This window comes from Peromyscus californicus, unplaced genomic scaffold (assembly GCF_007827085.1).
Source record: "Peromyscus californicus insignis strain IS unplaced genomic scaffold, ASM782708v3 Scaffold_24__1_contigs__length_46423439, whole genome shotgun sequence".
In the NCBI taxonomy this organism is placed as follows: domain Eukaryota; kingdom Metazoa; phylum Chordata; class Mammalia; order Rodentia; family Cricetidae; genus Peromyscus; species Peromyscus californicus.
This window is the reverse complement of record NW_026294535.1, coordinates 32,171,866-32,193,605: the sequence shown is the minus strand read 5'-3', so window position 1 is coordinate 32,193,605 and position 21,740 is coordinate 32,171,866. Positions and strand designations below refer to the sequence as shown.

The following is a 21,740-nucleotide window of genomic DNA, read 5'->3' as shown; positions in this document are numbered from 1 at the left end:
GCCTGGCAGGGGAAAGATTTTTTTTTTCTCTTACTTTAGTTGAGACTCGTTAAGGAGTTTAACTGACGTCAGAGGGCAAATTTATCGTTGATGAGGATTTAGGATGTCATGCCTACTCTAGAGGACATCAGCATTGCCTGCTTTTTCCTCCCCTCTTCCTATTTCTTCTCTTTACCCCTTCTTCTTTCCCTCCTTTCTCTCATTGGACAAACAGTTTATTCACTCCCAATTTCCCTTCATACTCTGAAACATGTCCCTCTCTACTCCTAAGGCCCAGGCAGCCTTCATCCTTTTCCCATTGTGCTTATTAAGAAATCATGTTTATAAAAACTAGAACTGCACGGCCCATGTTGTTCTACAGTGTCTTCTCTGCTTCAGGCAGTGTCTTCCCCCATGCTGTGACCGACCTTCTACATCAACACATGACTCTCCATGGCCAACCCCTGTCTCATGACCCCTGTTACCCTGACATTGCTCTCTAATCCTGTGTCCCAGAGTATCCCAGTCAGATAGCCGGGAGAGGATCTGGTGGACTGAGGTCACTGTCCAGAGGAAGCCCCAATGAGTGGTTGTCGGTCCTTAGATGGGTTTTCTCTGGCTTATAGACTGTCTGTGTAATAGGATCACAGATCTTTGAGGAGGTCTAGGAAGGTATTCCTTTGGGGGCATGATCTGTCCGGGAGATAGTCACAGCTCAGTGCCAGGCAGTCTTTTCTCTTAGAGAAAATAGGTGACTAAAAAACATTCTGGCTTCCACAGGCACCGCACACACATGGTACGCAGGCAAAATTACCATGCATATAAAACAAAACAAAAATTTTTTTATAATAGATGCTATATGTAATATATTATACATATTGCTATATGTGATTTAAACCCAGCATTTTGTGGGCATAATGATGAAAGGATTAGTTTAAATGTTACTACTTCTTTGAAGAGCCCTACACTGGGCAAAGACGAACAGATTTGGTGGGGGATATGTCCCAAGGAAGACTGATAACGGAGACATTGGCTTGAAGGAAGTATATTTACATGGAGAAGAGAGGGTAAGGGTTAGGGGGTGAGATGGTCAAAGTGAAACAACATTTAGCTTCTGTCACCTCCCACAGCTAAAAGGTGACACTGATCTGTGTCTCAAGCAGAACTCAGAGTTTGGAGCAGGTGGAAGTTTCATGTTCATTGGAGAAGGACTGGCAGAAGCTGGGTACCTCAGAACCTAGCATGAGGAGTCCAGGGTGCTGGATGGTGAGAGTCCAGACCCAAAGGACTGAACTCTTACAACAACTGAGTATGCAGGAGCCTGAGCTAGGCAGGAAGCTGCCAATTCGCCACTTTACAGAGACCAGACTCCCAGAACCCTCTCTGCCATCCCGGAGAATGAGAAGGGCTCTTCTCTCCCATACCAGGGGAGAGCATGCTATAGCTGAGCACTGCTTGGTAAGGCAGAGAGCCAATCAAGGAGCATTTACCCCAGAGAGTTCGTAATCCAGGAAGATCAAAACCTGCTCCTCGGAGAGTGCCGAGGCTAGCCTGTGTAAGCAGAGTAACAGTATTTTGAAACTGGAGCCGGCCAGTCTGGGATGGAGAGCTGGCTCTGCTGTATCCTCAAGCTCTTTCATCTGCGCAGCATGTCTGTCAGCTGGCCCCATCTGACAGGGTGTAGCAGGGATGTAAAAAAGAGGATGTATGTGCTGTGCTTGGCACCATGCCTGGACCCTGATCAGGGCTCAGTGTGTCAGTTGTTATTACTGTCTGGATGCTCCGCTTTGCTTGCTCATTAAGATACTGTTGGGTAAACTGATTATTTTTGTGCTGACAACGGTCCTTTTCATGGAGAGATTTCATAAAAAGAGATTATACTCCCATTTTTCATGTGTGAAAGAAGCTGTCAAGAGACTGGTAACAAATTGGCAGTTGTCGTGGGTGCTGCTTGTGAATGGACAGAGTGAAGAAGTTACTTATGAGTTGTTAAGCCAAGAGAACACGACCCCGGGACTTGTGCAGAGTAGAGAGCAAAAGATTTCACTTTAATACTGAATTTCCCCATACTAGTATAGCCAAGGTTTGCCTGAGTCTGAGGATGGGTAAAGGATAGCCCACTCATGTACATGTGTGTGTGTGTGTGTGTGTGTGTGTGTGTGTGTGTGTGTGTGTGTATGTGTGTGTGCGCACGCGCGCGCGCACGAGCCCTCATACTTTTGGGCTCCCACACCTACTATAGCCAGGTGGAGGAGAGGCACAGATACTAAGAAATTCCAAATGGGCCTAAGATTCCTTTTTTGTTTACAGAACATGAAGGTGCGATTTCTCATTGAGCTAGGTGGTTTTTGGTGCTGATGATTTTGTGAGTGTACATTGTTGAAATGCACTGGTACTCCAGTTACTTAAAATAATCTCCTTTTAGTGTACTTTGACCAGATTTTGCAAGCCCAAACTGGGAGTCCTGGTCCGAGGACCAGATTATTTGAAATTAGGGTAGTATTGAAAACTCAGCACATGAGGTACCTGCCAAAGTTTGATGACACAATCAGGACCTTTGGGGATGGAGTGGAGCGGGGGAAATACTGGCCAATGGGGAGGATGTAGTTTCTGATTGAAGGAATAAAGGAAAAGTACCCAAACATGATTTAGAGCATTACCTTATACCTCATAAACACACACAATTATAATTTGTCAATGTTCAATAAAAAATAAAAATAGGTACTGTCTGACATGGAGAGAACAATTTGCTGTTGGTGACCAGGCAGGGCATCCTGGACCCTGCGGAGTGGTGGTAGGTACTTGGTCAGAAACATAGAAAGAGATGGAGTACAGGTGTTTTGAGGTTGTTGAAGGGATCGCCGGTTGCAGTCTGAGGGGGTCGGAAGAGAAATGAGATACAGAATAATATATATTGAAACCACAGCCAAGAAGCCTTCTGGGGGATTTTTGTGTTGAATACTATATTTTTTTATGATAGTCTTGAAAGGATAAAGCAGGGGGAGGGGAGAATCAACACAAGCAGAGAAAAATGAAAAAATTCCACTCTATGATGGAATAACAGCAGGTTCCAAGTCCATATTACCGTGAACTCCAAAGAGGTGAGGGAGCAGAAAAGCGGCCGCGTGCTGAGAACCGTCAATAGATGCCACTCAGGCACAGTTCTGATTGACAGCGCAGCTGAGAAACTTGATTGATTACCCAGATGCCCGCGGCCGCCTGCAGACAGGCCCCTCCGCTCAGTGTCTGCAAGCTTAATTGCCTCACCAATAATAGCATAGGAAACAGTCATTAGTGTAAAGCGTTAGTCCTCATGGCAGACCTGAGAACGAACACACCCAGACCAGGAGGGCACCTTACTAACTAACCTCTGGCATGCAGATCACATCCTGTTCTCTCCAACTCAAATAAAAACTCAACTAAGGGGGGGGGGGGGGGGGGGGGGGGGGCGTGTCCCTCAATGATGTGATGGGAACTGTAGACTTGTAGTTCCACAGAAAAGGAAGTGGGGTGTGTGTGTGTGTGTGTGTGTGTGTGTGTGTGTGTGTGTGTGTGTGTGTAGGGCAGACTGCATGTAGAGGGAGAAAGGGTAGCTTTCTTTAGGAGTGCAGCTCCTAGGCGAGTCAGAATCTCTAGGTTTTCTGTCATCGGTACCTTCATATTTTAACCCGGCTGAATTTCTACACTGAATTGTTGGGGAGCGAGATGGGGGGAGAAATCAGTAATACAGTTTTTATTTATTTATTTTTAAATTAACCAGCAAATACATTTTCCCCCCTTGGAGGCTGGTTTAATGATTACTCTTCAACAATGTGCATGCATATTTAATTAAATCATATTTTTGGTGGGGCTAATGGTAGCTATTTCAATTTTATTCTCTTGGAAGGAGGCCTCAAGCTCTGACTTTAATTATACCACTGTTGTTTGCTTAACTTTATCTCCAACAGTAGTATGGTTCTGCCTTGATATAAATGTGATTTCTCCCGGTTGAAATTAAGGTGACACACTGGCTCAGGCTGTCTCCTTTTTTAACACTTCCCCCATGCACACCCCAGGAATCTGAGGAGTAAATTGGTCCCCAGGCGAGGTTAGTAGGGAGGGTTCAGCATGTCATAGTTCCAGACCTAATTTAGGATTGGAACCCCCACCCCATTTCCCAATAACACTCTTGGTAACAAATTCAGGGACCCACATGCGGCTTCTTTCCTTCCTTCCTTCCTTCCTTCCTTCCTTCCTTCCTTCCTTCCTTCCTTCCTATTTTTATTTTTTCAAGACAGGATTTCTCTGTGTAGTCCTGACTGTCCTGGAACTTACTCTATAGACCAGGCTGGCCTCAAACTCACAGAGATCCACCTGCCTCTGCCTCCCAAGGGCTGGGATTAAAGGGGTGTGTGTGTGTGTGCGCGCGGCGCCGCCGCCACCACCCAGTTTCTTAAATTTCTTAGGTTTAATTATATCCTCTGTAAAATGGAGATGAAAAAAAAAAACTTCACTGCTCCTCTTCTGGGAGTATTTTGATGATTAAATGAAACAAACAGGGCATTGCTGTATAATGAGCCTCATCATTAGAATGGTCTGCGAACCCCACCAAAGTCTTGGGACTTACACAGACACCACCCTGGGGGCCCTGGCTGTATCCCAACACTTCTTTTCCTACCCGAGAAGGAAATCCCAGCTTTCCAGTTCATCTATTGACTGGTCTGGACACGTTGTTTAGGATGTTTCCTCTTCAATTTGCTTTCTGCAAAATGGAAAGAATTCTGGAGCTACTTTATAGGATTGTTGGACTGCTTATGCAAGTAAATGTAGACTCAACACGTAGAATGGCACTAAGGAAATCCATAGAACTGATACTAGTGTCTCAACCATTCTCTGCCTTCTGTCAGAGTGTGCCAAACCCTTTTATTACCTTTTGTTTGCTCTCTTTCCCTTGACTAAGGTTTCCTTTGTCTTGACCTCTGTTTGATTTTTATGCTGTGTTAGCGACTTATTTCTGCATGACAAATTCCCCCCAAATTTAGTGGCTTGAAACAACAGATATTTCTTGTTCCGCACTGTATGTAAGTGCTAGGAATTGGGAAGCAGCTTAGCTGGGTGGTTCTGGATCAGGAGTTGAAACAGAGTTTGGCAAGGCTACAGGCATCCCAAGCCTGGGTGGGGCTGGAGGCTCTGCCTCCAGGGTGTTTGCCAGAGGGCAGTTGGAATGAGGCCTCAGTTTCTCGCAATGTGACCTGTCCATGGGGCTGCCTAGACATCTTCATGGTATCTCAGTCGACAGCCCCCAAATCAAGTTCTGCAAGCAGGAGAGCAAGCCAGAATGTGCAACGTCTTTTAAAAATTACTATTGTTTTTCTTTAGACCAGCAGGGTCTCATGAAGCCCAGGTTAGCCTCGAGTTCACTATGTAGCTGAGGGTGACCTTTTTAATTAAAAAAAGTTTATATTTATTTTGTGTGTATCTGTGCTATCCATGTGTGATAATTATGTATGGCATAGGTGTGCTATAGCGTGTATGGAGAGGTCAAAGGACAACTTGTAGAAATCAGTTTTCTCCTTCTATCATGTGGGTCACATGGGTCAAATTCAGGGTGTCTGGCTTGATAGCAAATGCCTTAACCTGGCCTTCAAATTTAGAACCTCCTGCTACTGCTTCCCTGGGATTATGGGTATATGCCAACGTGCTTTCTGGGGATAGGATTTAGGAGCGTGGGCTACTAGGTAAGCCTGCACCAGCTGAACCACATCCCGGTTCCAGGATGCCTTTTATAATCTAGTCTTGAGAATGACATAGTGTCATTCTGGCAAGATTCTTTTGGCCTCACAAATCAACCTTGAACGCGGGATGGCGAGGTGTCAGGTTCTTTGTGGACCATTTTTGGGGGTTGGTACCACATGCATTTTGCTTATAACCCATTTCTTCGGGACCCTCTGCAGTTGCTCTGCCATGGTGAGTGATAACAGGATTATTAGAATGTTCTATGGGCAGAAAGAATCCCGGAGACAGTGGAGGTAGAGCCATGTCACCGAGAGTGCGTCAGATCGTGTAGACTTCAGAGTTCCTTGGAACCGGGTTTGAATTCCCACCCAACACTTACAAGTACTGTGGCCATGAGCAATGATCTCTTGGTTCCAGTGCTCTTACCTTAAAAATTGTGATCACTGTCTTGTATATTTGAGAGAACTATCAATTGTTAGCAGGCTTCAGGGAATATTATTCTGTGATAGATATTGTTGTTATTATTATCACATGTTAAATTGCTAATGGTTCCTTGGTTCTATATAATCAATTTTAAGGCTCATTTAAATGAAGAAATGACCTCTGAAGTGGTTGAGTTAAGAAATCTAGCCAGGTGGTGGTGGCGCACACCTTTAATCCCAGCACTTGGGAGGCAGAGCCAGGTAGATCTCTGTGAGTTCGAGGCCAACCTGGTCTACAGAGGGAGATCCAGGACAGGCACCAAAACTACACAGAGAAACCCTGTCTCGAAAAAACAAAAAAAACAAAACAAAAAACAAAACAAAAAAGAAAGAGAAGAAAAGAAAGAAATCTATGCTCTAGCTTCCCTAGATTTTTGGAGGTTGTGAAAAAAATAATTGCATGCAGGAACAGTTTTTTAGCTTCTTTTAAATAAACAAACAATTCTTCACTCTGAAGAAGACCCTCTTCACTATCAGGCTGCGAGTCAAAGCTAGGCTAAGGCTGGAGGGTTTGGCTTGGGACTAGACCATATTGTACTCATTACTGATTGGCTAATGATAGGCAGATGTTTATTATAGGTTGGTTTCTCAGCTCACATAGTCAGGAATCTTCATCATCCTTTTATTCAGTTCCCACCAAGAGCTGGGCATTGTGCCAAGCAAGTCCACTGGCATTCTGTCATTTAACTTTTCAAGCCGGCTTTGAGGTAGACGTCATCATTATACCTCCTGAAGATGAGGGGGAACTCATGTTCTGAGACACCAAGAAACAAAAGACCTATCACCTGCTCAAGTACCAGTTGGTGATGTTTGAATTCCTCAGAAATAGAGCGCTAAATTGAACAGCAGAACTTAGAGCAAGTGTTAGCACCAGTGGGGCGATTTCCTGGCTGTTTGGAACGGCTTCAAAAAAGGGTCAACCCTCTTGGAGACTATTTTGTAGAATTTAAATGTCTATCTTTGCCCAGAATGCCACACCTTTTATTTTTCTTTCATTTTGTTTTGAAGTGTCTGTGGCCACTTCCACTTGACTTAGCACGTGTTGAAAATAGCACCAACAGAACCAAGGGGTCTGGCATTTAAAAAAAAAATTACTCTGTTCTCTACAAAAGTCTCAGTGTAGTTGAAATGCACAGTTCTTGTTAGAATTTAATTCACCTTGGAACTTTCTGTAGTCAGTGTTCCAATCAGCTCCGCGTGACTTCAAGGCTACCTACCTGGTCTTTCGTAGGTAGCTGGAGGACATCTATCTGGCTTTAGCCTACAAGTCAATCCTGTGTAGTGGCTTTCCTCAGCTGTTTTAGATTGTGAGATTGTCTCCTCCCACCCAATGTCCGACCCCCCTGAATAGAGAATGAGTAGAAATAAACACAGCCGAAACAATTGACAGGGATTGTCACATGTTTTCTTCACTAGTTTCTATCCTATTTATGATTTTTTTTTTGATTTATAAAACGGCACCCTTTGTGATTGGCTCTGCATCTAATTACCCAGAAAAACAGACCCTACAACAAAAACAGCCCCAAATGGAGCTAGCATATTTGAAAAGTGTAGTTGCCAATCCAACAGGCACATTCAATTTGGGTGAGCCTGGGCACAAGGTATGGGCTCACCCGGGGAGAGTGAGGAAAGGGCTTCTTTTTTTTAACATGAGTTGTGTTGATTCTAATTTTTTCTTCCTTTCTTTCTTTCTTTCTTTCTTTCTTTCTTTCTTTCTTTCTTTCTTTCTTTCTTTCTTTCTTTCTTTCTTTCTTTCTTTCTTTCTTTCTTTCTCTCTCTCTCTCTCTCTCTCTCTCTCTCTCTCTCTCTCTCTCTCCTTCCCTCCCTCCCTCCCTCCCTCTCTCTCTCTCTCTCTCTCTCTCTCTCTCTCTCTCTCTCTCTTTTTTTCTTTTGGCTTTTCAAGACAGGGTTTCTCTGTGTAGCTTTGCACCTTTCCTGGAACTCACTCTGTAGCCCAGGCTGGCCTCGAACTCACAGAGATCCGCCTGTCTCTGCCTCCCGAGTGCTGGGATTAGCAAAGCAGAGGGGAAATACTCACTACTCCCTCTTAAAGCGAGAAATCCACCGAGTCTACTTAAAGGGCAAAGGAATTTATTAGGGGAGAAAAACTCACTGTACAGAACAGAACTGTTGCAGGTTCTGGAACGCTGTTTCCGCCGCCTGAGTCAGTCCTGCATCCAAGCCCATGAGGGAGAGAAGGGAGAGCCTAACTGCATCTCAGGTCTTAAGGGTAGCCCCAAGCCACGACCCAGGGGCAGGTACTTCAAGGTCATAGGTAGGTAGGGCAGTTACCTGCTACATCTCTAGGGGTGGTGCTTCAAGGTCATAGATAGAACAGCTATCCACTACACCCTCTTCCTGACCCACGTCACCCGATACTAAGGGATGTCGAAAGGAAGCTCAGTAATATACAGGCAGTGGTGAGTGTTTGAATGCGTACGTAAATCCCGAGGGGTGTGCTCCGGAATGAACATCCTGGACTTCCAAGCTAGCTTTTCCTTTCCTTTCTCAGGTCTCTGAAATCTTCTCATTCACTGCACAATTCAGCAGGGGGCAGCCCGCAGTTTCTAAAGGAAAGATGAGCAGAGGCAGAGGAAGGCTGTCTACGGGGCCAGGAGCAGCAGAGAGTCACCTCGGGGACTGAGGACTGTACATACTGGGGTTTCTCCTCCCCGGTAGCTCTGACAGTGGAGCTTTGTGTTTGCCCTGGAGAATTCCTGATGCCTTTCCTAAGAGGCACCTGTAATTACTGCAACTTACAGAAACATAACTGGGGTGGCTTTCCCCCTCCACCTTTCCCAGAAATTTTAGTTGACCCTAGCATTTCTCATTTCATGCGAGAAGAGACATGATTTATGGATCCTGCTTGGTTTCAGAACGTAGCTTAAAGAAACACATTATGAACTGGAGTCATGAGTGCCACTTTACCTATTTTTAGGTAGGCGAATCTTAATTGGAAACATAACAAATAGATGGTGGGAAGAATGGGAGGGAGCGTTAAGCTTTCTCAACAGGGACCGACTTGATTTGGGGGTTGCAAGTTTTTGTTTAAATAAATAATGATGTTTTCTTCGTCAGTTTTCCTGGCAGACGGTCACCTTGATGAACCGTGGGGCTGTCCTTTAATGTGAAAGTTTTAATGTTTGTTTGTTTGTTTTTTTTCTTTCTTTCTTTTTTTTTTTTTTTTTTGAGAAGAGTCACCTTAGGAGCAAATATATGCTTCTTCCCTGCCTGGGCTAATTTTATCCTTTTCCATTATCCTTCATTGATTTGCCTTCCCAGGTTTTGAATGAAACTGAGATATATGTGGCTGTTTGGCTCCTTTTGCCTCCTGCATAAACACTAGTTGTTGATGCTTTAATTTCTCTGAAATGGAGCGGTAAATTGAAAAGTAGAGCAAACCCAAATATTTGTAGTTCTGGGGTCATTTCCCTGATGACAAGGCTCGTTTTCTGAGGGAGGGTCACATTAGAGGCTCAGGAATTCCTCTTTCATAGAATCTCAGTGTCTTTGCCCACAAGCCCCCCCCCCCCCCCCACCTTTTTTTTTTCCCTTTTAAAACTGCATGGTGACTTCTATTTGACTTAGGTGGTACCTCATGCAGGCTGAGAAGAGCGGTGTGAGGAAATGACCCAGGCTTTTAAACTCTCCAAGGCACGGCGCAAAAAAGTCTGCTCTTTACAGACGTCTCAGCCTATTTCAAACGCACAGTTCCTGCAAGGATTTAAATGATGGTAGGCTTTATGGGAGAATTATTTTCATGCCAAATATTTCCCACTACCTGAAGTTTAGCTAAATGACTAAAAGGAAGGGAGACTGAGAATTGCAAGAAAAGACAAAAGAGGAGATTGATTTGGGGGAAAAAAAGGTTTTGCTTTTCCATTTTTGGGGCTTGGTGGGTTTTTAGGTGTGTGTGAATACCGCGGTGGGATGTTGTCTGATTAGAGAATGGCTCCCTCAGCTGTGGAAAACATTAACTCAGTGTGGCCTTGTGTCACTCACTGACAGGGACAGGGGTGCACCAGATTCTAATGTGTTTCGCAGAGAAAGAGGCAGGGATATTTTTACTTTAAAATGATTTCTGTGAACACGAAGGATTCAAATTGCTTCTACAAGTCCTGTCCGAGCGTTGAAAGGATTTATATGGAATGGAGCTGTTTTGTCATCTCCAGGCCTATTCCCAACCCTGCAGGGAAGTGATGAAATTTTATTCATTTTATATACCCGGAGGCAGGGAGTCAGCTAATGCTGAGTATCTATTAGGTACTAGGCAGTGGTCCTGTGCTTTTCAAACAGCATCCTGTTCAGGCTTCGGTTTTGCAACTGTGGAAACAGAAAGCCAAACCCCAGTTTTGGATACGTACTGGATAGTCACCTTGCACTGAGTTGCGTTGATTAAGGGGGCGGGGTGGTCTTCAGCTTTAGTGCCTAGCAGCAATACTGGGCAGCTCATAACCGCCTGCAACTCCAGTTCCAGGGGGATCTGATGCCCTCTTCTGTCCTTGCCAGGTATCTGCACATATGTGGTGTATATACATATACTCAGGGACACACACATACATGAAATAATAAATCATTAAAAGATTGAGTCCTGGGGCTGGAGATGTAGCTCAGTTGGTAGGGTGCTTGCCTACCATGTATGAAGGCCCAGGTTTGAGTCTCAGCATCACATACATTGCATATAGTAGTAGTAGGAAGGAGGATCAGAAGTTGAAGTTTATCCTCAGCTGTAGAGGGGTTTGATACTGGCCTGGACTTCATGAGACCCAAGAGGAGGAGGGAGAGGCAGAGGCAGATGCGGGGGCGGAACTGGGGGGAGAGATAATGAGGTCTATAGAGCTGGGTTTGCCAGTTCTGAGTCCTTGCTGTGCCACCTAAGAGCTGTTTGGCCTCAGTTTTCTCAACCATATAATGGGGATATTAATAGTTTCCTATAAAACGAGCATAGTTTATGTAATGAGTCACCATGTTATCATTACTGTTTCAGTTAAATGGGCAGATAAGGGATGATTGCTATGATAAACTTGGTTAAGGCTGTGAACTGTCAAATTAACCATTCTCCTATTATCTACCAAAAAAGGGCCAGGGCCACAAGGCCACAAGTTGGCAACATTTCTCTCTCTCTTTCTCTCTCTCTCTCTCTCTCTCTCTCTCTCTCTCTCTCTCTCTCTCTCTGCTAGCTAAGTTACAAGACAAACCAGATTAAATTTAGAGCTCTGAGGAAATCTAGCTCTGCATACCTTCATTTTAGTGGTCTCGGTGGTTGCCTGCCATTGGTGACTTGGGACTTTTAGTTCTTTTCTGTGTTGGAACTTTTGAGCTTAACCTCTGTGTGCATGTTGAACGTGAGCATATTGATGGATGCTAAGTCCATAGTTGTTGCTTGTTGATATTTAATCCCGTGGTAGTTTTTGTAGATGAAAATCTCTCCTCTGTACTGGGAAGAGGCCCTTCTGCAGGGTGAGGACATGGCAGGAAGCCCTGACCTATGGAGCACAGGACAAAACAAAATACACCCCACCCCCACGCTCCCCCACCCCCACCCCATTTCCAGGAGTTAAATCTTCCCTCTCCCCAGGATGCTGAGGCACAGTGGTTTATTTTCATTACGTTCCTTTAAAGGAAGCTCCAATATTAACAATGTGAACAAAACAAAACCAACAATTTTATTTGCAACCGTATAAAAAGTTCCTTAGGGTCCACAGACTCATTTACGAAGATTCATGTGCGCAAAACCCATTTGCAAAAGCAAATAAAATATGTGATCACAAACGCTCTTTACCTGACAGGCCTAAGGGGGGTCGTTGAAAATGTCTGTGCCTTTGTATTCATTCTCTGGGGTGGCTTAGTCATCGTGCTCTCTCCCTCCCACGTTACCTCATGCCAGACCACTTGGACCTAGAGGGATCCTGGCATAACTCAGCTGCAGGTTGAGTTGCTGCAAACACTTACCAGTTTCCTTCCATGGGAGATGTCACCACATCATTGTGTCCGGTGTCTTTGAAAATATTTCGGCATATCAGGTTATCTAGCCAGAGAAGCATCTCTGATATTTAGTCGTGTTTAGACTTCTGTGTCTTTTGGAGTTTTCACATCTTTTCTTCTTTGGTGAAAATTATGCCTACCTGGGTGTACCTGGGTGGCAGGTTGCATTTTCCATAGCTCAGAATACACGAGGCAAGCATGAGGTAAGACAAATACTTCTCTCTCTGACTTCCTGGAGCACAACCGTATTTTTTTCAACACTTAAAATTACAGCTTGCTTTATTGCTGATTGGTTGATTTATTCATCTGACAAATATTGTTTATCGAACACCAGTATATTGCAGATTTCCCTCTAGATGTCAGAGGTATAAAAATGAACAAATCACCAATCCAAGTGGTCAGCCTTATACACACACATACACACACACACACACACACACACACACATACACACACACACACACACACACACACGAGAAACACTAAATGGAATCATCATGTTGTGTGTGAGTGTGTGTGTGTGTGTGTATGAGTGTCAGTGTGTACATTTATAAATATATATTGTTGGAGGAGGGAGAGGAAGGGATAGAAATAATGTGCATACAGTGTTCATTTATGAAATTATAAAAAACAAAAAAATTAAAAATTAAAGCAAATAAAAATTCTTACATTGAAGAAGCATAAATTCTCACAAAGGAAAGATTTAGAATACTAGTATATATATATTATATATATATATATATATAAAACTGTGATTATTTTAAAATTATTGATTATGTATTGTGCACATTAGTTGGGTTCAGTGTGATTTCTCCAAACATGTACATTGTGTGTCCTGATAAAATCCATTATCTCTTTATCCAATCTTCTCTACTTCTAGGTTGACTTTTTTTTTTAAACTTCCACATATGATAGGGAACTTGTGGTTTTCACTTAATATCCTGTCTTCCAGTTTTTCCTTACATTCACATAATTTATGTGTGTGAACACCTTGTTTGCATATGTGGATATGCATGCAGTATCCACGGAGGTCAGAAAAGGGTGCTGGATCTCCTTGGACTGGAACCGCGGATAGCTGTGAGCCACCATGTGGGTGCTAGGATTCGGACCTGGGTCCTCTGCAAGAGCACGAGTTCTTTCCATGGCTGAGCCATCTTTCCAACCTCATGAATTCTTGAAGTATAATTTTACCAAACAAAAGAACCCTGGACATTTCTTACATATCCTTGGAAATCGGTATGGAGAATAACATTTTCTATTTTGCCAAACCTTGATGGATTTCATCCGACCCACCTGGGGTATTTTTTTTTTCTGCCAGCATTATTTTTTTCTAGTCTAACTTGCATAAACTTTTATTGCACATCCATACTTTCCTACATTGCCTGGATGCAGGTGATTTGATTTCACAAAACAATATGATCGATCACTGCTGTCAGGAAGGGTCTTCATGTGCCGCGGAAATTTCTGTGTACTGGCATCACCTCGATTCTGAGAAGCATAATAAATGCTTAATAACAATTAAAAGTGAACATAATTAATGTCAAATTACAAATTATGTTTGGTCGGAAGCAGGCTATTAAGATTGGGAAATGATAGTCTTAGTGTTGCATGTTGTCGTGTGCTTTCTGGGATAGGAAGGGAGGGGCTGCATTAGAGATGGCTCCCGGGGGAGTAGGTAGCAATCAGGCTGTGGAGCAAACGCCTCTCAAGAGTCAAGGAGAACAAAGATGGAGACCGCTAGCCTTGAAGTTCCTGTAAACTTTCTCCACAGGCCCCTCCAAACCCTTAGAGGACAACTAATTGCTAATGAGCTGCAGAGTTGATGTATTTTCCATTTCATCTCTTCTCGTTTCCCTTCTGCAACCCCAGGTAGAAGTGTCAATCAACAGAGACAGGCTAAGATGGGGAAAGAGAGAAGATGAGGAAAAGTTAAGAGGCAAAGTCTATTCCAGGTAGATAAACAGGTCTTGAATTAGGTGAGATACTTCCTGCCCTAAGGAATGTGGAATGGAATGAAATTAGAAAAATGAATTCTTTGCGTTTTTTTTTTTTTTTTTTTTTTTTAAATCAGATTCACTCATCTCCTTAACTAATTCTCCATTTCCCTTCTCCTCTGTTTGGTCCTTGCTCCTGAGAAAGCCCAACTGTTTTCAAAGAATGCGATTTGTGCTGTGTTTCGTCCCGTCTTGCCATCTCAGTGTAAATACCATCAATTGCAGCCTGCATGCCTTCCACCATTGACTGACTGAATCGCGCTTCTCCACACCGGCGCTCCTAGAAGATAGCGCAGGCAGAGAAATGACATCTTGTATTGGAAATTCTAGCAGAAGGGCCTCTAGGAGGTGGCCTGGAAGTATTACTGCACACAAACAGATATTTTCCAGTGCTCCAAATTAAAACTGTGTAAGAAAAATACATTGCTTTTTGTAAGGCTGGAGAAGATCAGACAAGGAGTTAAGTGAAATGAAAACCTTATTGTTTATTGATCTGGCTGTAGAAAGTCCCTTCCGTCATAGTCTCTGTGGGGTGTGCGTCCCTAGACATCTGTGTCAAAATGTATTTGGTGAACAACTTTGCTCTAACAAGCTCAGAACTTGCATAGAGTTATTGTCTGTACCTGCCACACCTAGGTTTGTCTGTGTCCCTTTCAATCACCTTTCTGCAGAGACAGGTAGGACTTCCAGGATCATCCCCTGGTTTCCGGGAAGAATGGGATTTCTTTCTTTTTTCTTCCTCTTTTCTTCCTTTCCTCCCAGTCTTTTCTATGATAGGGAGGGACTGAGTCCGGGGCTTCATGCATGCTAGGCAAGTACTCATTCCCAGACACCCATTTTTTTTTTTCATGTGTATATGTGTGCATGTGTGTGTACGTGTTTGTGTGGGTGGGCGTTTTGTGTATGCATGTGTGTTTGGGGGTGTGCATGTGCAAATCAGTGTGTGTGTGCGGGTATTTCCTGTATGCATGCATGTATGTGTGTTTGTGTGCGTATGTGTGAGTGTGTGTGTGTGTGTGCATGTGTGAACATGCTTGTTTGTGTTTCGAGTGTGTGTGTGTGTGCGCGCGCGCGCGTGCGCTCGTGAGGGTGTGTTTCATGGGTGGACTTGTGTGTGTTCGTGTGAATGTGTGCATATGTGTGAATGCATTGCATGCGGCGGGCAGAGCTTGGTGTTGGGTGTCACCAGCACTTTTCCCTTTAGTTTGAGACATATTCTCTCACTGACCCTCTCATTGTCTAGACTGGCTGGTCAACGAGCTCCAGGGACATGCCTGGCTCTGTCTTCCCCTCCCTCGGGGCTGAGGTAGATATGTCCACGGTGCTTGGTTTTTGACCTGGGTCCTAGAGGTTTAGACTCAGGTCTCCATGCTTGCACAGCAGTCATTTTACTGACTAAACGTCTCCTCAGCGCACCTAGGGGTTTAAACACACAAGAAAGGTCCCTCTTGCAGCTTTTGGTGTCTCCAGAGGGAGTTTGTCATCTGTCGGGGCTTGTCTTCCTCCCACTGTCAAACCTAAGTCTCTGCACTGGCCAACGGCTCTTTTCCTGTCCTGTCCCCTCAATGCTGAAAACGCCATGGCTTGTCATTGTGTGACAAGAGTGTAGAATCTACAGTGACTAGAAACCATCAGAAGTCACACCAGCTTTTCTGCAGAGCACTAGGAAGCTGTGAATAATAATTGTGGTGGTTGTTGAAAATTCCACAATCCCAGCTAATTCTATGAAAATGGAGGCGACTCCCTAGATATCCAATTAAATATTTATGTGGAATTAGCCTGTTGAGTATCATATTGTTGGGATTTATAGCAACACAAAATCCTTTTGTTTGCCTACCCATCCCTTTCAACTGTATCGTGTTGAGTCCCATTTACCTGCAGGGAAGCAAGTTCCTTAGCAACATCTAATTTCCTGTCATCTTCAATTATTAGGAAAGTCTCATTTGGGTATTTAAGACCTGGTCCTGTGCATTTAAAAAAGATTAATCTCAAACTTGATTCAAAGAGCATCCTCTCTCCCCCACAGTTACTTGGATTAAATATGTGCGTGATTTTTTTTTACTGGTTTAGAGGCGTCTTTGAGCCACGGTTCTGAAATATCTCTTTTCCTTTGACTCTAGATCCTATAGAGGTATTATTGTCTGTCAGGTAGGAGGCGAGAAGCGAACATATTTTTTTTTTTTTCATAAGATTGTTAGAATGCCCAGGGTGGGTCTTAGGCTGTATTCACCCTGGTTCACCCAGCTCCCCTCTGACCAGGCATTCTCTGGGTGAAGTGCTGGTCTCTGCACCGTCTTAACATTGTTTTCTGAAGGTACTGCCACTCTGTCCATTGCTTTGCATGCAGAAACAGGATTTGCTCCCTTGGCCTTTTCAGCCTCCACATCCCTGATCCTTCCTCTGGATCGGGCACACCGTTGCTTGGGACCCTGTGGTGCCTTTTCACAAGAGGTAAAAGCATCCAGGAGGGTCTTCTGGCTGCAGAGAACTGAAGAGGACTGAATGGGAACTGGATAGCTCTCCTACCTTCCTCCCATGAGCAACACACTGGCTCTCTCAGAAATCTCTGCATTTTGCTGGGCATTAGGTTATAAATTCATATTAACCTTACATTCCAGAGGACACATATCAAGAGGGCACCATATCCCCAGGCTTCCAAATGATGCCCCAGGGACAGTTCTCTTTTGGGTGGGTGTGTGCTTACTGCTCTGAAAAGGTTCACCTGGGAAAGTTAGAAAAACACGACAGGAGTCTACAGTCTTTAGAAATGGTCACATGAAATGGCCTAACTTTCTGACAGAGGGAAGAGGAAAGAGCCTGCCCCTTTTCCGTCAAAAATCAGGCATTGACTATAATCCTAACCATCTCTGATTCCCCATAGCACGGGCAGGTGAGGTCTGTAGTCTGGCGAAAAGGATGGTGATGGGGGAGGAGGTTGGTGAAGAGGACCTGTAAGGCATGCTTGACTTCAAATGCTGGCTGTTCTCTCTACAACGTAGAATGTTTAAGTCACTTTTTTGCTAGTCCACAACACCTTTTCAGGATGCTGAGAGCTGAGTCTGTTAAGCCCTCATTCTAACATGTACCCACCGAGAGATGTACAAGAATATATGGATATATATTATATCCCAGACCTCCAAAAGTCACGGCGCTCCTCTGGCGCTTTCCTCAGGTGGAATTATTAAACAAACCCAAACCAAGAGCTGTCTGCTAGCCCACAGCAAATGCAAAGAAGTGCAACAATTTGAATTTTTCTCATTCCCGTCTTTATTTTTCTGATTGTCGAGTTTTTGAGGCATTAAAAGCCACATGGAGCACAGAATAGGCCAGAGAGTAAGAGCACTGTCTGTTCTTCTGGAGAACTCGGGTTCGAGTCCCAGTACCCACTTGACAGCTCACAACTGCCTGTAAATGCAGCTCCAGGGTATCTGCACCCTCTCCTGGCCTCCTCAGTGCATGAGGTGTACAGACATACATTCAGGCAGAGCACCCGAATGCCATTTAAATAATGATATAATTTTAAAAAAAAAATTTGAAAAACCCATATGGGTGGCTTTATATTCCCGGTGCCCATACTGCATGTTTATTCTGTTGAGGAACCCAGTCCTACCTCTAGTCTCATTAAGAAAGTTAAATTTGTGAAAATGCCTTTTGTGATCTATAAGAACACAAATGCTAATATTGTAGGCATAAATATAGATAATATATTCACACACACACATGCACCTAAACACCTTAGTTTGGTACGTGACATGAGTTAATGTCTAGAGTGCATTTTTAATCTCACTGGTATAAGCAAATCAAGGAAGACCACTATTTTATACCATATAAAAAGCCTGGCTCTGAGATTTTAGACAATCTCTGGGAGTCTCACTTTCCTTGTGTATGAAATATGGATAATAATAGTATCTATCTATGGAGCTTCGAGAATCAAATGGATTAGTTCATGTACAAATAGTTAACCTTAAAAGAGTGTGTGGTGTGTAGTCATCTCACAAACAGTTGATATTAATATGTACTTGTTGGTACTACATAGAAAATGGGAGCGTCTTATGTTTCCTATATTTTGGATATTTTTCAATAGATAGGAAATGGATTAAACTAGCCTTTTCTTTTTGATGAAGTTTTAAACCATTTATAGAGTTGTCCAGAGTAGAGGTCCAAGTGGTGTGAGAAGTCACCCCTCAAGACAAGTGGTGCCTCACCTGGGCTCGGGGTACCAGCTGTACTTTAAGTAGTCATCATTTCAGAGAGCTGGTGAACGAGCTCCCCCGGCGGGGCAGGCATGCAGAAACAGATGAGAATATCCGCAGCCATCCATATTCCCAAGATTGCGCTGCGGGAAATTCATCAAGTCAGAGACCTGTGCAATTCTCTCGTCCTGCCCTAATTCAGACTTATCCTTCTTTTGTACCCTGTTGGCTACATTTTCGGCTTGCCTTTGAAGTGCTGTGTATCTGCAGATGGATACAGAAAGGAAGAGTTTGACCGAACGATTCTCCTCAAATGGCTTTTCAATATTCCATTTATTGTTTCGACCTCATCGCTTTTCTCCCTTCTGATCATGCACAGCTCTTATTAGGTTTATTGGCCTTCCCTGCTCAGATTGATTTAGATGAATTTCTGGATCCAGAGGCAGCCCACTTATACATTTATTTCTTGCATCTTTTCTAATTTTTCCATATCAAGCTTTCATTCTAAATGCACCACGGGTATTAAGACTTAGCACTCTTGATCTCCCCAGCAAATATTTGCCAGGTTGTATTTTTTTTTTTTTGTTATCAACAGCCAAATTTAAATAAGGCCAATCTTATTCTAATTTGGTCTGCATAAACCCTACTCTTGGTACTTAGAGAAAGTAAATGTTAATTTCCAGTCCTTTCTTTGATATGTGTTATTCCCCCATTTCTCATGCATTTTTAATTAAAAAATGAACAATTTGGGGTCAGTAGGAACTACATTTGGACTTGAATGTTAAACAGAATGTATTTTGATAGGAACATAAAATATATGGAGAGGGCTGGGTTTGGGAGCCAGTGAGGAGATCTGTTTGGAAGCCTGTTCTTCTTATCCTATTCTTTGTTACGACCTCAGGGATTCTCCAGAATGTTCCAGCTCCTTGACAGTGCCCTGCTGCTGCAGTGACCTGAGTAGTGGGGGCTGTCTTGTCTGAGGGTTGGCACCTGTGGTGACCACCTGCAGTAGCAGATTGCATTTGAACTGCTAGGGGTGTGTGTGTGTGTGTGTGTGTGTGTGTGTGTGTGTGTGTGTGTGTGTGTTTGCTAACTGTAGGAACACTATTGCTGTTTAAGGGACAAGGTAGGTATTTGGGGGTATGCTGTTCAGCACATCACAGTAGATTTTCTCAAACTTAATTCAAAATACATATGCAACCCAGGCTAGCCTGGAAGTTGCTATGCACCTAGGCTATCCTTGAACTTTTCCCTGCCTCAGCTTTCCAAGTACTGGGATTATGGACAGACCTGGATTCAGAAGAGATATCATAGTCAGATGCTACATTCACATTTAAGTCTCTTACTCAATAGCTTGCAAAAGTACACAGCAATGGCCCCATTCTCTTACAGGTCTCGGTTGACATTGGGATCCATGTTCTTAGCTTGTGGCTGCTATTGACTGTTAAATCAGCACTTCTTGTTACCATTTTACCAGGGGACTCTGGGTACTACATGGTCTTCATGTGTCAGCTCAATCTATGCCTCCTCCAGGGAGCTTTCCATGACTGCTCTGATAGAAGATGCTCTGTTACTCAAACCCAGTCACCAGCACCCTGCTGCTTCCGGGCCCATAAAGAGGCGCTTATTAGGATACAGCCAGATCTTCTTTATCCATTTTGTCTATGGCTGTTTTTGAGGTACTGTAGCAGAATTGTGACAGAAATCACATGACCTAAAAGCTGACATTATTTACTTTCTGGCCCTTTCTTAGGGAGAAGTTCGTTAACACCCATTTTGAGCTAAGAGGGCCTCACTGTCCGCCTTTCAGTATGGCCTGCGATAAGTGTTTCTTTTTTTGTAGTTTATGAAAACTCTTTTAAATTCAGCATAGACTTTTAGTATTTGCCAGACATTTTGGGCACTGAACAAATAATCACAAAATTACACTTGGAAATTGGGGTGAGTCTGGGCAAAGAACAAAGAAAGCTCAGGAAGCAATTTTATTTTCAACAGCGCACATCCATTTATTATTGTTGTCTTGTGGTTGCAGAAAAGCCCCTCCTAGGAGTTTTGCACCCAAACCACCCCCTTCCAAGAGGGAAGTATTACTTATGAACCCATCTCAGCTTAAGAACATACATCTTGGAGCTGGGGAGATGGCTCAGTGGGACAGAGCACTTGCTGGGCAAATGTGAGGATGTGGGTTTGGATCTCCAGCCCCTGTGTGAAAAGCTGGGTGTGACTGCAAGCTTGTAACCTCAGTACTTGGCATGATGCGGGGAGAGAGGAAGATTGCTGGGGATGGGCGATCAGCCGGGCTAGCCGAAATACTGAGTTCCAGGTACGGTGAGAGATCCTGCCTCAAGGGAAGAAGGTGAAGCACGCTAGAGTAGGATACTGAAGGTCCTCTTCTATACTCTGCATGTATGTGCATACCACTTCACACATGAATATACATACATCCACATAGCACCCCAAAGACAGACACACATACACGAAGACCACACGGCTCATGAAGTTTCTAGGAGGAGACGTGAAGCTGTAACAATTCAAAACTCGTACAAGGATCCAAATATGCACATGGAAGTGGAGTCTGGCATTTATTTCAGCACTTAGTGGAATCCTTTTGAACACTTAGTTGTTCGGTGTGCACGTGTGTGTGTGTGCACGCGTGCATGCGCGCGTGAGAGAGAGCGAACGAGAGCGAGCGAGCGAGAGCGAGAAACTTGGCTTGCATTAACGTCAGACTCTTTGACCTAAGCGTGTAAAGCTAGGTTCACTGGTCTCTCTTCCTGCTTGCCTAGCGGCCAGCCCATCCCCAGGGTGGAGTACACAGAAGAAGAAACTAAAACTTGGGGCACTGTGTTCCGGGAGCTCTCCAAACTCTACCCCACCCACGCTTGCCGAGAGTACCTGAAGAACTTCCCCCTGCTGACCAAGTACTGCGGCTATAGAGAAGACAACGTCCCTCAACTAGAAGATGTCTCCACGTTTCTGAAAGGTAAGACTGTGCAGGCTGCCCTTCCCTACCCTCCATCCCCGTTCGTTTTTCAGGGACACAACGGCACACCCATAGCCCCTTTTCTAAGAGGGAAAAGTAGAGACTTAAAAACAGGAGCACTGATTCCACAGGGGACTCTTGGCTGGAGAAATGGGTTTGGCTATCTATGCAGCTGTGGGCTTGCTACGGTCTTTCTTTGAGGCTTGTTGTAAATGGTAAGCCCCAAAGGATACCTGCAAAAAATACCAGCTTTGAGCATCTTCTGAGTACAAACTATTACTTATTACTGGAGGTCCTACGTTTATGATCAAGGAGTTGGAGGGGTGATATTCCTTTGGGGGGCTTCTGTTTCCTTGCCCTTTCCAGTTGTCGGAGTCCACCTGAACTACTTGGCCCATGACTGCTGCTT

At 44.0% G+C, this 21,740-nt stretch overlaps 1 protein-coding gene across 1 annotated transcript in view; it reads left to right on the top strand.

Moving 5' to 3' along the window:
* Tph2 (tryptophan hydroxylase 2) overlaps nt 1-21,740 on the top strand; it is a 102,469-nt gene that overhangs the window by 14,621 nt on the left and 66,108 nt on the right. Inside the window, exon 6 of the mRNA XM_052753384.1 lies at nt 21,135-21,331. Coding sequence (XP_052609344.1) covers nt 21,135-21,331 — 197 coding nt within the window. The remainder of the gene's footprint in view (nt 1-21,134; nt 21,332-21,740) is intronic.